Source organism: Euprymna scolopes, chromosome 41 (genome assembly GCF_053919585.1).
Source record: "Euprymna scolopes isolate OS-2025 chromosome 41, ASM5391958v1, whole genome shotgun sequence".
In the NCBI taxonomy this organism is placed as follows: domain Eukaryota; kingdom Metazoa; phylum Mollusca; class Cephalopoda; order Sepiida; family Sepiolidae; genus Euprymna; species Euprymna scolopes.
In genome coordinates this window covers 11,015,618-11,030,660 of record NC_136522.1, presented here as the reverse complement: position 1 = coordinate 11,030,660, position 15,043 = coordinate 11,015,618, and the positions used below count along the sequence as shown (strand labels likewise).

Sequence of the window (15,043 nt, the reverse complement as noted above, 5' to 3'; positions counted from 1 at the left end):
AGCTGTTGTTGACGTAATTTTTTAGAAACCCGTTCTTAATATGGAGAGGGGATGGTGTTTTGTAACTATTCTGTACTTTCACCTAACAAGGTACTTATGTAAAGAAGGTATTGTATCGTTTCCGTCGGAAATGTCTGTTGATTATATAAAGTTGTAGACAAATTCATTGCATTTTTACTCGAATTTCATTGGCTAAGCGTTTCGGCATATCCCAGAGGTTTACATTATCTGCCGGAAAACGTCGATGAAACATCGGTTTCAGCACAGTACCTTCTCTGCATAAGTACCGATACATCTGATATTAAACGAGTCATTTAAATAAGAAAAGCGTTACATACAGGATCGGCTCCATCTTCTCCACGACCACGACGACGATTGCGTTCACACTGAAATAAATAAAAATATTGAAACTGTTACTATGATGGAGATTTGGCATCTGTCTGTAACACTACATTACATAAAGGGTGATCCCCTCTCCCAAAATGTGACCCGTCAAATCGTTAATAAAATTCACAATTCTCTCTGCAATTCAATAATATTTGCTACAAATGAACTTCAGTCCATAACTTACTTGCCCACCAAATTTTAGATATGAATATCCAACAGTTTTGTCTTATCGCCATTCAATTATATGTGAGGATACTTTGATGATTATCTCATTAGTAGATGTGATCCTGAATGGGTTTCACCCCCCCCCCTACACACACACCACTATATATATATATATATATATATATATATATATTATTATTATATTATGATTGCAACGTCTTGTCAGACGAGAGCCACTCCCTCAGTCACTAAAATCCATGTGCCCGAATATGACTTTTTAGCCCTGCCAGTGACTTGCACACCCTCAAGCAGACATGACACTGAAAACGTTCACTGATTTGTATGAAATTAACAGCAGCGGAACCTGTATTATCGTGGGCTTTCATGTGAATAATAAAACCTGCCTTAGACAACAGAGCCCAGTCACACACCTTACAGATCCAGAGATCTCCATAGTTGGGCGGCAAGGTTTGGCATTTCCTACATGCTCTCTTAAGCTTCGCTCGGTCTATTTTGGCTACTTCATAATGTTCTGCACCCCTGTATATCAGTGTCCTCCACTGCTTGCGATCATACGCTAGTGACTCCCAACTGTCAACAGGAATATGAAAGCTCACCAGACTCTCCTTGATGCTATCACGAAAACGTTTTTTGGGCTTCTGCTGGGGTCTGTTTCAAAGAAAGAGCTCACCATAGAACAATTGTTTTGGGAGTCGATAGTCTTCAAACCAGATGAGATGACCCGCCCAACGCAACTGGTTCTTAATAACAATGGTAGCAATACTGGTTGTTTTGGCCTTTTTTAAGGCATATGTATCAGAGACAAAGCTATACCACTTTAAACCAAGAATGTGTCTAAGGCAGTGCTGATGGAACCTCTCGAGCAATTCTATATGTGACCGGTACAAGGTCCAAGTTTCAAATGCGTAGAGTAGGAATGGTACTACATATGCTTGATATACTGAAATTTTAGTTGTCAGAGTTAGATCACCGTCAGACCAGACTCTATCTTGTAACCTTCCAAAAGCATCAGATGCCTTGCTGATTCTCTGTCTTATTTCCGCACGCATTAAGAGGGCCATCATTTGATAAGGCACTCCCAAGGTAGACAAAATTTTTTACGACTTCAAGGCGCTTTCCACAGACGAGGATATCAGGTTCATCAGGAGCGGGAGTCCGAAGCAGGTACAAGCATTTGTAAAGAGATCCATCACTAGTTGCAAAATCTACTGGGGAGTGTGTTACCAGGTCATTTGAAAATAATTTCTGACGAGGACGCATCACAGACCGTCTGAAACGCGCGTAAACGATTTCAATGACTTACAAACATTATTACAATGATCCAAACATAATTCTCAATGAAAAACCAAGACACGGAATAATAAAATAATGTTAAAAAATACACATTGTTGGTGACTACTCCCTTATTTAAATATACATCTTTCTTTCATTGGAATTTCTTAACCCTTTATATATATATATATATATATATATATATATATATATATATATATATATATATATATATATATAATGTAGCGAGAGAGATAATATGTTTGATATTTGTGTACATCTAAAAGCCGAACTTACCATTCCTCTTTCATACCCGGTAAGTTCTGCGCACTGAAAAACAAAGTAAAAGATAAGTATTAGTTTTTTTTATATATATTATAGCTTTCCTAGTCTGTCTGTCTGTCCGTCCGTCCGTCCGTCCGTCCGTCTGTCTCTCTGGAGGTTGACGGTTCAATCCTCAGTACAGCCGACACTCAAAAATACAATTTCAAGTTACTTAGAACTACCCAATCATGGCTGATGGAACAAGAGTATGCTAATGCGACCCCCATGGATTAAATAGAAGTTTGTTTGAAATTCCATACAGATTCCCGAGTTCGACAGAAAGATTCCTTTGACAAGATACACCTCAAGAAGCTCGGGGGGTTGCATTGACCGAAATGTTGTGAAAATAATACTCAAGATGAGAACAGTAGCCCCAAAAATTCAAATAATATGAATGGTTTGAAGGTTTGCTAATGCGTTTAAGGAGAGGTAAAGAGTCGAGGATTTTGCAAATTAAAGGTAAAATACCGTATACTCTATCTATATAATTATAAATCTTAGATCAGCTTGCTTGTTTGCTTGCTTGGGCGTTTAAACCGTCCATCCAGTTTTTGACTTCCGGTTTAAAAAAAATCGTCTGCTTACCTATACCATGGCCGTCCGGTCTTAAGTCCAATATTAAAAGTCACTGCTGCTATTCCAAGCATACACAAGGCCAGCAATATTTTTTTGTTTTAACTTATTTTAAAGTGTTTCCCTTACAAATAAATATAATTTAACACCGTTGAGTTAAAAAAATGATTTAAATATAAATATACAATATATAACTATAATCATATTTATAAGCATATTTAGTGCTTTTAGTAGCGCTCCTGTGGATTCTGACGATTTTTTTTTTCATACCTCATTTAAAAAATATTTTCTCTTCAGGTAGAAACTTGGTTTTAGTAGTGCCTTTAGTAGAGTTTCCTTAATTTTAATTAGTGCTTGCAGTAGTGCTCTGGAGGCTTCCTGAGTTTTATTTTTTTTTTCACTCATCACCTAAAAAATGTTTTCTGAAGACAATAAAAGACAATATAATCTCAAAATCACTTTTTATTTTGAACATTTTTCATTTTACCCTTTAAGGGACAACGGGTAGATTAGTGTTTTATAATATTCTTTGTTGTACTATTAGAATTTATTAAACTTAAGTATGTATAGAATATCCAATAATTTTACAAGATCCCATAATTCGTCCATGCATGGGGAATTGCTGCAACATCTGGGCTGGTGCATCTACCGCTAGTCTCTCACTCTTAGACAGGGTCCAAAAACAGAATCTCAAATATAATAGGTCCCACACTATTAGCCAAGCTTAAACCACTGTCCCATCACCACAAGATCGCACCCTGTTCATGTTTTATAAGTACTTTAATGTAATGTATTCTGATGAACTCATAGCACTTGTGCCCTTCGGCGTAATACTCCTGACTAACCTGACAAACAACAAAATCCCACCCCTTCACTGTTAAATTCAATAGCTGCTAGAAAGCCTTCTACTCTCATAGCTTTTTTTATTTCAGACTGCTAGACTTCAGAATCCACCCCTGCTTCCCTGAATATGCTAACCTGAAGAAGTCTAGATGCACTGTGAATAGAACTCTCGCTACTCAACTCCCCACGGCTGTTAGACATGATCCCAAATAGTAGCCCTTACGTTTCAAGTGGCATTATTGTTTGGGGCGAAAAAGAGTAAAAAAAATAATAATCATTTTTTTTATTTTATTTTATTTTTTTTTTATTCAATTTTCACCCCAAACAAGGCACAGTGCCACTTTGAAGCAGGGCGCTACTATCAGGGACTTAATTAGCGGGGTTATTATGAAGAGAGATAAGTAGAAAGATGTTTGTTAACATTACACTTGAACTTCTGCATATCGTTGCAGTTGGGAAAGCAGAATCCCGGAAGGGAGTTCCAAAGACCTGCAGTTCTGGGGAAGAAACTATTGGAGTAAAAGGCTTTCTTGCACCTAGGGATCTCTACTGTAAAGGGATGAGACTTAGTAGCTTGTCGGGTTTGTCGGGGGTAGTTACGTCGGGGAGGTACAAGTGTTTGCAGTTCGTCAGAGCATTCACCATTGAAGTATTTGTAGAACAGGCAGAGGGATGCAACATCTCGTCGATCATAAATCGTAACTATACTTATTATCATTTTCTCTGCCATAGAAACGCTCGGTGCTTTTTTTTTTTTTTTACATTTGCTGAGCTTTTGACTGAATGCCTCTGCTCAGTCTCGAAAGACAAAGGATACTCCCTGTAGGAACAGCTACGTGGCAAGGGTTGCGCAATCCCCAACCACATCTCTCCTGAATCTGCACTGCTTGAGTCCAGTGGCAAGGAGAAGTCCAAGACGATTGGAAACAATGCCGAGATAAGCGGAGAGAACATACAGCACCTGGAAGTCCCAAACGGTCACCCATCTAGTACTGGCCAGGCTCATCGTTGCTTAACTTTTGTGATCTGGCGGGAACCGGTGTGTCAAACGTGATTATGCCGTATATTGATGATCTTTTAAACCAACGCATTTCAGGTGAAAATATTATGACGTACTTACATGTCATGGCGAAATTGGGGCAAATTCCAAAGAATGTCGAAAATTGATTGAATAGAAAAATAATTACAAAAGAAAATACAATTTATCGAATGATCGAGTTTTATTGTATGTTTTAATGTGGAAGAGGTGTGCGACCAATTCAGTATGACAAACTGATTTATCTCCCTTGACTTAAATTGATGTAAATGAAGGGTCCGCCATTTTAAAGCATAATATGTAAGAACGTAATCATGGCTGAATTTTTTTTTTTTTTTTTTTTTTGAAAATACATCTACCACATCGTCTACTGGATCATTTTTCGGGTTTTCTTTTCTTTTTTTTTTTTCATTTATTTTTTATTTTATTTTATTTATACTAATTTCGGTATGACACGTACGTACGTAATAATGTTTACACCGGAAACGCGTTCGTTGAAAAGATCACTGATTTAAATAGGTAACGAATAAGGATAGGGTGGATATTGTTTTTATTTGTTTTTTTTTTGGGGGGGGAGGGTCGTATCAGAATTAATACAAAAGAATTATTTTTCAACATTCAAAAAAAAAAAAAAAAAGAAAGAAAAAGAGAAAGAGAAAAAGAAAGAGAAAAAGAAAGAAAACATTACATACAGGATTAGTTTCAAAGCGACCTCCTCCTTCAGTTTCATCGCGGCCATGATGCTCTTCTCTCCGATGGTTCCTTTCACACTATAAAAGAAAAAATAATAGCTTCATCAAAAAAAAATGTTAAGTATATTTTTGTGATGCTAGTTTTATGCTGTTTTCCTAACATACATGCTTGAAGAAGAATATCTTTACCTTCTGTCTCTCTCTATATATATATCTATAAAAGTGAAATTGTCTGTCTGTCTGTCTGTCTGTCTGTGTCTATGTGTGTGTGTGTGTGTGTGTGTGTGTGTGTGTGTGTGTGTGTGTGTGTGTGTGTGTGTGTGTGTGCATTTCCCTACCGAATTACTCCGTCAATTTTCAGTCAACAACAGACTCGAGATTTGACATTTGGGAAAATTTTTTAATCGGTTTTCGGCCAGAAATTTGGCTGTCAAGGGGTCAAAGTTATACGAGTTGACCTTTGAAAACTCTACCAAACTCCTCCGCCAATTTTGGGCCCAAACACTTGAAATTTTAGATGTAGGTTACCTGGACATGAGTCAAACTTTTTAATATGTATATATACATATGCACATAAAATTATGAATTATTATATATATACATATATATATATATATATATATATATATATATATATATATATATATATATATATATATATATATATTGCATGTTGTATCCACGTGTATTCTTTTTTATGTATATAAATATGTAAAATATGTATGGATAAAAGTATTCGCACTGAAAAAGACCGGTCGAAAACATTTTCGTTTTTTTTTTTTTTTTTTTTTTTTAACACTTTGTGTATTCTTACACGTCAACACATAGGAAATAAATACAGAAAAGATATAAACAGCCATATAGTTTCGTATTGATTTTTTATTCATATATATATATATATATATATATATATATATATAATTTGCATAATTACATATATACTAGCAGTGCCCTACCACGCGTTGCTATGGCTCAATTTGGTGCAACGGAAAAATCTAATAAAAAGAGAAAGTGCATGTTTCATATATTTTCAGTACAGCAATCAACTCCAAAAAGTTAAAAAAAAAAAAAAAAAAAAAAAAAAAAAAAAAAAAGCCAAAATGAAAAAATAAAAAAATGGTACTCTTGCAGAATTGGATCCGGATCCTCGGGAGTTACTGTCAATCATGGCTTGGGCTCGACCAACGTACAGTGGATTAAGCCGAACGTTGCTAAAATGTTGAAACGCTAAATCGAGTTTTTCTTATTTTTTTTTTTTTTTTTTTATATTCAAAAATGTGAGATTTTAATTAATATTGGGGGTGTACTATACGCAGATTCGAAAAAGTTGTCCAAAAACAAATAAATGAAAGCAAAGGTAAGGTAAATTACGTTTCTACCTAACTGGATAATTTTTTAGTATTTTTATTTAATGTAAAATGTTTAATCTGCTCGAAAAACACAGTGTTTATCAATGTATTTGAAAAAGACAAATGGTCTTTAAGTTTGAATACGTTAAGTTTGGGAAAATCAGTTAAAAACTAAAAAGCTATACAAAACAGTGTCAGACACCCACCGATTATATGTTATCATGACATAGGTTGACATATTCGGTGGGTTTCTGACAGTATTTTGTATAGTTTTTTAGTTTTAACTCATTTTACCAAACTTAACATAATCTACAGTGTCCGCCACCATTTGTATTCTTCAAATACACCGATAAACACTGTTTTTTGAGCCAACTAAACGTTACATTAAATAAAACATAGATACGAAAAAGTTGTCGAAAATAAATATAACAAATAAATTTTATCAAAGGCAAGATAAGTTACTTTTCTACCTAATGTGTAAAATGTTTGATCGGTTCGAAAACATGCAGTGTTTATCGGTATATTTGAAAAATACAAATGGCGGCAGACTGTGTTGAACACATTAAGTTTGGGAAAATTAGTTAAAACTAAAAAACTATACAAAATACTGTCAGGAACTCACTCAATATATGTTATGTGGCATAGGCTGACATATATTCGATGGTTTTTAACAGTATTTTGTATAGATTTTTAGTTTTAACTCATTTTCCGAAACTTAACGTGTTTAACACAGAATCTGCCGCCATTTGTAATTTTCAAATATAGCAGTAAACGCTGTGTTTTTCGAGCCGAATAATCATTTTACATTTTAAAAAATTTTTTTAAATTATCCATTTTGCTAATAAAGTAACATATCTTGCCTTTGATAATATTTGTTATACATTTATTTTTTGACAACTGTTTCGAATCTATATGTACAGTAGTACAAACCCAATACAAACACTAAAAATTATCAAATTAGGTAGAAAAGTAACTTATCTTGCTTTTGAAAATATTTATTTATTTATCTGTTTTTGTTGACAATTTTTTCAAATTTTTGTGCAAGTACAAAACCGAAGGGGGTATTTTTCTGTCTAATTTTATTTCTGGTACCGCGCTATTTTAAAATAGTTTTTCCAAGTTAAATTTAAATTTCACGATATCTTTTGGGGGGGGTATTTTTTTTACATTAGGTCCATCTCCACAATTTTCGACTATGCTGAATAAGAAAATCTCATGTAAAATTTGCAGCGGCAAGGTAGTTTTTGAGATATAAAGACCTGTACTATGCACTATAATTCACTGGCAGCCATGAATAAACACTCCCAACCTCCCCATATTAAGAACGGCTTTCAGAATAAACACTCCTAACTTCCCCATGTTAAAAACGGCTTTTGGAATAAATACCACCATTCTCTCCATGTTAAGAACGGCTTTCAGAATAAACGCCCCCAACCTACCCGTGTTTAAAATTGCGGAGGTGGACCTAATGTGAAAATTTACCCTTTGTTTTTTTAATAAATTGTTAGTTGAAAGCATAGAATAGTGACAAAACACCATGCCCTCCCCATGGTAAGAATGACTGAAAAAATAACGTTTTTTTTTTGGTAGAAACTTTTCTGTATTTCACCTAACAATTTCTGGTGCTAATGCACTTACTGATCCACGCTATTTTTTAAATCGTATTTCCAAGTTTAATTAAAGTTTTATTATATGTTTTTTATTCGATTGTAAGGTTAAAGTACAGAATAGGTACAAAACACCCTCCCCTCCCCATGTTAAGAATGGCTTTTTAAATAATAACGTTATTATTTCAGCACGGATCAATAAGTGCATGAGTACCGAATTTCTTTAATAAAGAAAAAGCATTCATATTTTCTTATATTAAAACAACTTCTGTAAAAAAAAGAAAAAATGTGTACTTTCAATTTTGTTAAAAAGGTTTTCTTAAAAAAAACAAAAAAAAACTTTAACCAAATAATTTACGGTAAAAAAAGAGCAAAAACAAAACATTAATTGACTAACGTATACAAATTGGACCTTATTGCCAAATAGGCTCTGGCTACAGTGTTGAACACGTCGTTCACGTTGGTTTTTATTTTTGTTTTTGTTTTTTCAAATTAAATTCAACTTTCACAATATCTTTATTTTTTTATAATTTCACGATATCTTTTTTTAATAATAAATTGTTACTTGAAAGCACAGAATAGTTATAAAACACCCTCCCCTCTCTATGGTAAGAATGGTTGAAAAAAATAATAAAATAAAGATATTATTTAAGCACGTTACCAAACCGTACATTTTCTTCGAAAACCCCTGTACTTTCACCTAACAATTTATAGTTTAAATAATAAAAAATTCATATTTTCTTATATCGAAACAACTGTTTAAAAAAAAAAAAACGTGTACTGCCAACTTTGTTAAAAATAATGATTTTTACAACTTCGACTTTTATGCTTCAACTCAAAACGCACGTTCTGGCGAGCATTTTTTCTTTTTTTTTTGCCTGATATAATAAAGAAAAAAATTTCAAATTACAATATTTGGAAGATAAACAAATGAATTTAAATTTTATAAATAGGGTTTTTTTTATATATATCGAGTAAACAGAAAATGAAATCATCTAATTCGTCTCGTCAAATCTTGGTGTATGAAATGAATTGTAATGGAAGTTCAGTTCTACCAGAAAACAGTCCCGCAATATCGGCTTACGAAAAAAAAATTTTTTTATTTAATATTTTTATAATTTGCGATGTAAATTTATTTTAATAACATAAAAACATTCCTCGACTCTAAAGATAGACTGTCTGAAAATTTCATATAAATTGGTAAAGTAGAAATATGGTTTTATTGATAACGAACGAATCAAGAATTACATTTTTAATTCGAAATCGTCAAATCGTGGTGAATCGATTGAAAGGTCTATTCTACTGGAAACAGTTCTGCATTTACGAAAAATATTATTATTTTATTTAATATTTTTATAATTTGCGCTGTTAATTTATTTTAATAACATAAAAACCTTCCTCGGCTCTAAAGATAGGTTATCTGAAAATTTCAAATAAATTGGTAGAGTAGAAATATTGTTTTATTGATAACGAACGAACCAACAAGAGTTACATTTATATATATATATATATATATATATATATATATATATATATATATATATACATATATATATATATATATATATATATATATATATATATATAAAATGAAAATTACAATTGAATTTGCCAAAATGATCCAAGATGGTAAAATTAAAGTAAATTATGAATATTAAAGAATTAATATTTATAAAATAATCTCAGCCAGATAAAAAAGCTTGATAAAACCAAATAGGAAATAGAGCTTATAATATGAGCAAACAGTTAATAAAATATGTTAAAAAAACACTTAGAAATGAGTTAAAAATATATTTAATCTGAAAAGGAAACACTAGATAAATGGATAGTCCTATATATATATATATATATATATATATATATATATATATATATATATATATACATATATATATACATATATATATGTATATATAGTCCTATATATATATATATATATATATATATATATATATATATATATAGTCCTATATATATATATAGTCCTATATATATATATATGACTATATATATATAGTCCTATATATATATATATATATGACTATATATATATATAGTCCTATATATATAGTCCTATATATATATATATATATATATATATATATAGTCCTATATATATATATATATATATATATATATATAGTAATGATTAATGAAATAAAAAAAAAGCTACTTACCATTCTTCTTTTTATTCCTCGCAATCCAGCACACTGAAAATAAATTATTATTATTATTATTGTTGTAGTAGTAGTAGTAGTAGTAGTAGTAGTAGTAGTCTTAACTTATTGGATGTTTTCGGTTGGATTTTTTGTCTTTGAACATCAAATTAATTCCTTTGACTTTAGACATTCAAGTTGTACCTTAACACGTTCCTAACAAGCAAGATCTTTGTAAAATCGGAAAAGAAATTGTTTCGTTTATGGTGATTTTCATTACAGTCCAAAACGTTCCAATTACAATAGGAATCATCTTTACTTCTTTACATTTCCATAGTTTTACTAATTACCGTTTCAGATCTTTATATATATATATATATATATATATATATATATATATATATATATATATATATATAAATAAAAGTTACAATAAGTTTAATAAGGTAATCAAAATGGTAAACTTAAAATATATTATAAATATTAAAGAGTTAATATTTGCAAGTAAAATAAACTCAGCCAGATATAAAAAGCTCAATAAAACCGAAAAGGAAATAGAGCTTATAATATGGAATTCATTCCATTTGCGCTTTTTTCCAAGGAACTCTGCCTTTTGGATGATTTTGGACCATTTGGAAATTACCTATTGGATTGAAATTTTAAATTCGACCGTTTTGGATTTTTACCCTTCACCAGACTATCCATTCATGTGAAATCTTTTTATTATTTTTCTTTTGCCTCCTGTTCCCCTTACCTCACCCTTTTTTAACCAAGTAAGATCTTTGGCTTACTTGTAGTTTCATTAAATACTTTTATATGCAAAATCCGATCCTGCATTTTGCTAATTCCTGCCCTCTGATGAGAAGGAGAGTATTTCTTCAAAACTCCGCGGATTAAGGACTATCCACTTATCTTGTGCTTCCTTTTTTAAAATTAAATGTTTTTAACTCTTTTTCAAGATGTCTTTTAACATGTTTTATTAATCATTTGTTCATATATATATATAGTAATTTATAAAATATATATGGCGATTAAGCTACACTGAATATTCGGCGTTTCATCCACTCTAGGATTCATCAGGCTTATGCACGAATTCTGTGGTTGTTTAAAATGTAAAAACGATAAACAACCACAGAATTCGCACATAAGCCTGAGGAATCCTTGAGTGGATGAAACGCCGAATATTCAGTGTAGCTTAATCGTCATATATATTTTATAAATTACTAACTAGCTCTACCTACGTATTGAGCACTTTTGAAGTAAATACTTAAAGTTTACGCATAAATCTATACTTTCGTATATTAATTTTGTGAGTAAATGAAGTAGTTATATATATATATATATATATATATATATATATATATACATACATATAAATATATATATATATAGAGAGAGAGAGATGCATATATATACATACATATATATACATATATATAGATATATTTATATATATACATATATATATATATACATATATATACATATATATACATATATTTATATATATACATACATATATGCGTATACATATATATATATACATATATATACATATACATATATACATATACATATATATGCATATACATACATATGCATATATACATATACGTATAATATATACATATACATATATATACATATACATGTACATATATATATACATATATATATACATATACATGCATATAATTACATATATATATATATATATATATATATATATATATATATATATATATATATATATATAATTTTTTAAATGTTCTTTTTCTTGTACTCTGGTATCGAAAGGGCAGGCTATGTCAATGATTGAGCGTTATCTTGTTTAGAAAATTTATGTCGTCAGTTTCAAGGACTTATCAGTTTGTACGCGCATTGTGCATGTCCCCAAAAAAAGGTTTAGCATTGTCGTTTATGTGGACTAGTTTCTGCATTCAACGGTATACCTTAAGATCTCAGCTGTTTTCAGTCTCAGTCTTCCCCTTAATTTCAATTTCTCCTGGTCTTTTTTTTTCTCTAATTCTTTGGTACTGTTCCTAGTGCTTCTACAATTATTGATATTATATTGATTTTCTTGATGTTTCCATTTTCTAGCAAGTAAGTTCCGCATATTTGTTTCGTTTTTTTTTCTTGCTTGTTTGTTTGTTTGTTTGTTTTTTGTTGTTGTTGTTTTTTGTTTTGGTTTTTTTTTTTAATTTCTCTTGTTTCTCATTGATTTCCCTCTGTGGTCTGCCGGAACCACAAAATCTACATTTGGCAGTTACTTTCCTTCTTGATAATTATTATGACGTCTAGTCTTCTTGCTTAGATGAGTTTGTCTGTTTGTATCTCTATGTCCCAAATGATTCTGTGGTCTTCCTACATTCCTACTGGTTTGTGTCTGAACCATTTGTACACATGTTTGAGGTGCAGTTGTCTCAGTGTACTGCCTTCCTCATGCATCAGTCGTACCTGTCCATCTATTCCTTTTTGTCTAGTTTGCTGCATTCACTTACAGGTTTATTGTTTTGTCTCTTTTATCCACAGAGTCTACATCTACTGTTTTCTTGTGTTTTATCTATTTTAGCTTCACGTTGTTCTGTGCAGATGTAAGTAGAGATTCTGTTTCTCTGTTCATGTGTTCTTTTCTTAGCCGCATCCAGGCGTTTTCATAATTCTCTTTTGCTGTTTATTCATATGAATCAAGCTTTCTCTTCCCACTTTTCTTTTCTTGTCTTTCTGTTTCTGGTTTCATCGTTTACTATATTGTTCTGCTCTAATCAATCTTTTTGATCTGACTTCTTCTTCTTCTTCTTCTTCTTCTTCTTCTTCTTCTTCTTCTTACTACTACTACTACTACTACTACTACTACTACTAGTACTAGTACTATTAATAATGTGAAACGTATCTACATAATTTAAAAAGAACAAGGGAAGCATGCATGGTGCCCCGTGAACGAGGCATAAAAAAATGACTAAGTTCAGCATTTGCCCCCCTCTCCCCATTTAGCCCCAAAAGTTCCTAGAAGACATCAAATCTTGGTGAAAATGAACAAAAGGTGCAGTTTTAGGCCTTAACATATGTAAATTTGAGTTCTGCACCATGCAAAAAAAGAAATGTCCATCATTTGATCCCCCCCCCCATTTAGCCCTAAAAGTTCCCAAGGCCTTAACATACTTAAATTTGAGTTCAACACCATGCAAAACTGCTAAATAAACATACACAGAAAATTTTGAACAAATATGGAAAAATAGTCCCAAAAATGGAGTGTTTTTATTAGCCCTTAAAGGGCCCCTGAGGCACACCCAAGAGTTATTGCGTACTATAGACAAACAAAATTGTATAGAAATTAGTTATTTACAACTTTTCAGAAAGTTTTATAAAAATCCAAGGCATCAATTTTTTTAATAAGCACAAAAGTGTCAATTTTAGCCATTTTAACCCGAAAGGCACTCCTAGGGGGGCAACCGGAGTTTTCCCAGAAAATCCATTCTGTTACTTTTTTACTCATATCATGTTTAATGTTTGTGCAAAATTTCAAAAAAATTCAAAGCCTTAGTTATTGAGGAAGGTGCAGACAGACGAACAGAAAAACAGATGAATGAATGAAGGGACAAGGGTGAATTTACAGGTCCATCCTCCTTTTGTCGGGGGACTAAAAAAAAATAATCTTATTTCCAAACTATACTAATACGTCAGGTAAACAGCTGATGATACCGCAAAATCGATACACAGAGTAACTTAAACCTATCCACTACAAATTAGAAACGAAAATGGTTACAGCGATATTTTAAAAAACATTTGTTCCAATGCTTAAAGATACGGTAGATCAAAAAGGAATGAAACAACAAACTGTGACATCGTGAGGTATTTTTTAGTGCAATTTTGCATTAAACTAGAAAAACTGATTGACAACGTATCAAAATGGAAAATATTATTTCTCGTCTTGTCATCTTTTTGAAATCTCCGTTAGAAATGCAAGCACAATAGAAAAATTAATAGAAACAATAGGATAGTTCCGTTTTAGACAGACAGATACCAAATCTTCATTAGTAATAGAAGTAGAATAATACAACTAATAGAAGTAATAGTATAGTTTCGGCTTCAGACATGCAAATACAAAATCTTCATTAGTAAAAAGTGCAATAAAACTATTAATAGAAACTAGTTCGTCCTGAAGAAGGTAAGAGGTTATATCAATTGAAACATTGCGCAGATGGCACTCAGGATAAGTCCAAATAATACAAACTAGCGGGACCTGTGGAAATTCCACAGGGGACTCATTCATATGCAATATATTGATGTTGGCATTCTGTAGATGTTCTGTGTAAATGGAGATGCTCTGATATTATTGTAGCTTTGTTTTTGTTAAAACTGCAAAAGTATCTATCTAAGCTAGCATGAACACCTGGTAAAGCCCGGTCGTAAAATACGCTTAAATATGATATTTTAATTCTTGTAAATTTCATATATATTATTATAGAGTTAATGTTCTATCGACTGTTATATGTTATATTGCGATTTCAAAAATGAAAACAATATATCCATATAACGTTAACGATACCACACCAACCACACCGGGTGTCCTTAACCTCATCGGATTCCACCTGATATGTCAGGTGTTCTTTTGACC

The 15,043-nt window shown here is 31.7% G+C and overlaps 1 protein-coding gene and 1 pseudogene across 3 annotated transcripts in view; both read right to left on the bottom strand.

Moving 5' to 3' along the window:
- The window catches only part of LOC145266351 (serine protease svh-1-like), a 228,974-nt gene that overhangs the window by 138,495 nt on the left and 75,436 nt on the right, over positions 1–15,043 (bottom strand). For all 3 annotated transcript variants that reach the window (XM_080121964.1, XM_080121966.1, XM_080121965.1), the window contains 4 exons: positions 10,447–10,479; positions 5,314–5,391; positions 2,143–2,175; positions 339–386 (listed from right to left, as the gene is read on the bottom strand). In XM_080121964.1, the coding sequence (XP_079978090.1) occupies positions 339–386; positions 2,143–2,175; positions 5,314–5,391; positions 10,447–10,479 (192 nt within the window). The remainder of the gene's footprint in view (positions 1–338; positions 387–2,142; positions 2,176–5,313; positions 5,392–10,446; positions 10,480–15,043) is intronic.
- LOC145266853 (5S ribosomal RNA) lies at positions 4,535–4,652 on the bottom strand (annotated as a pseudogene).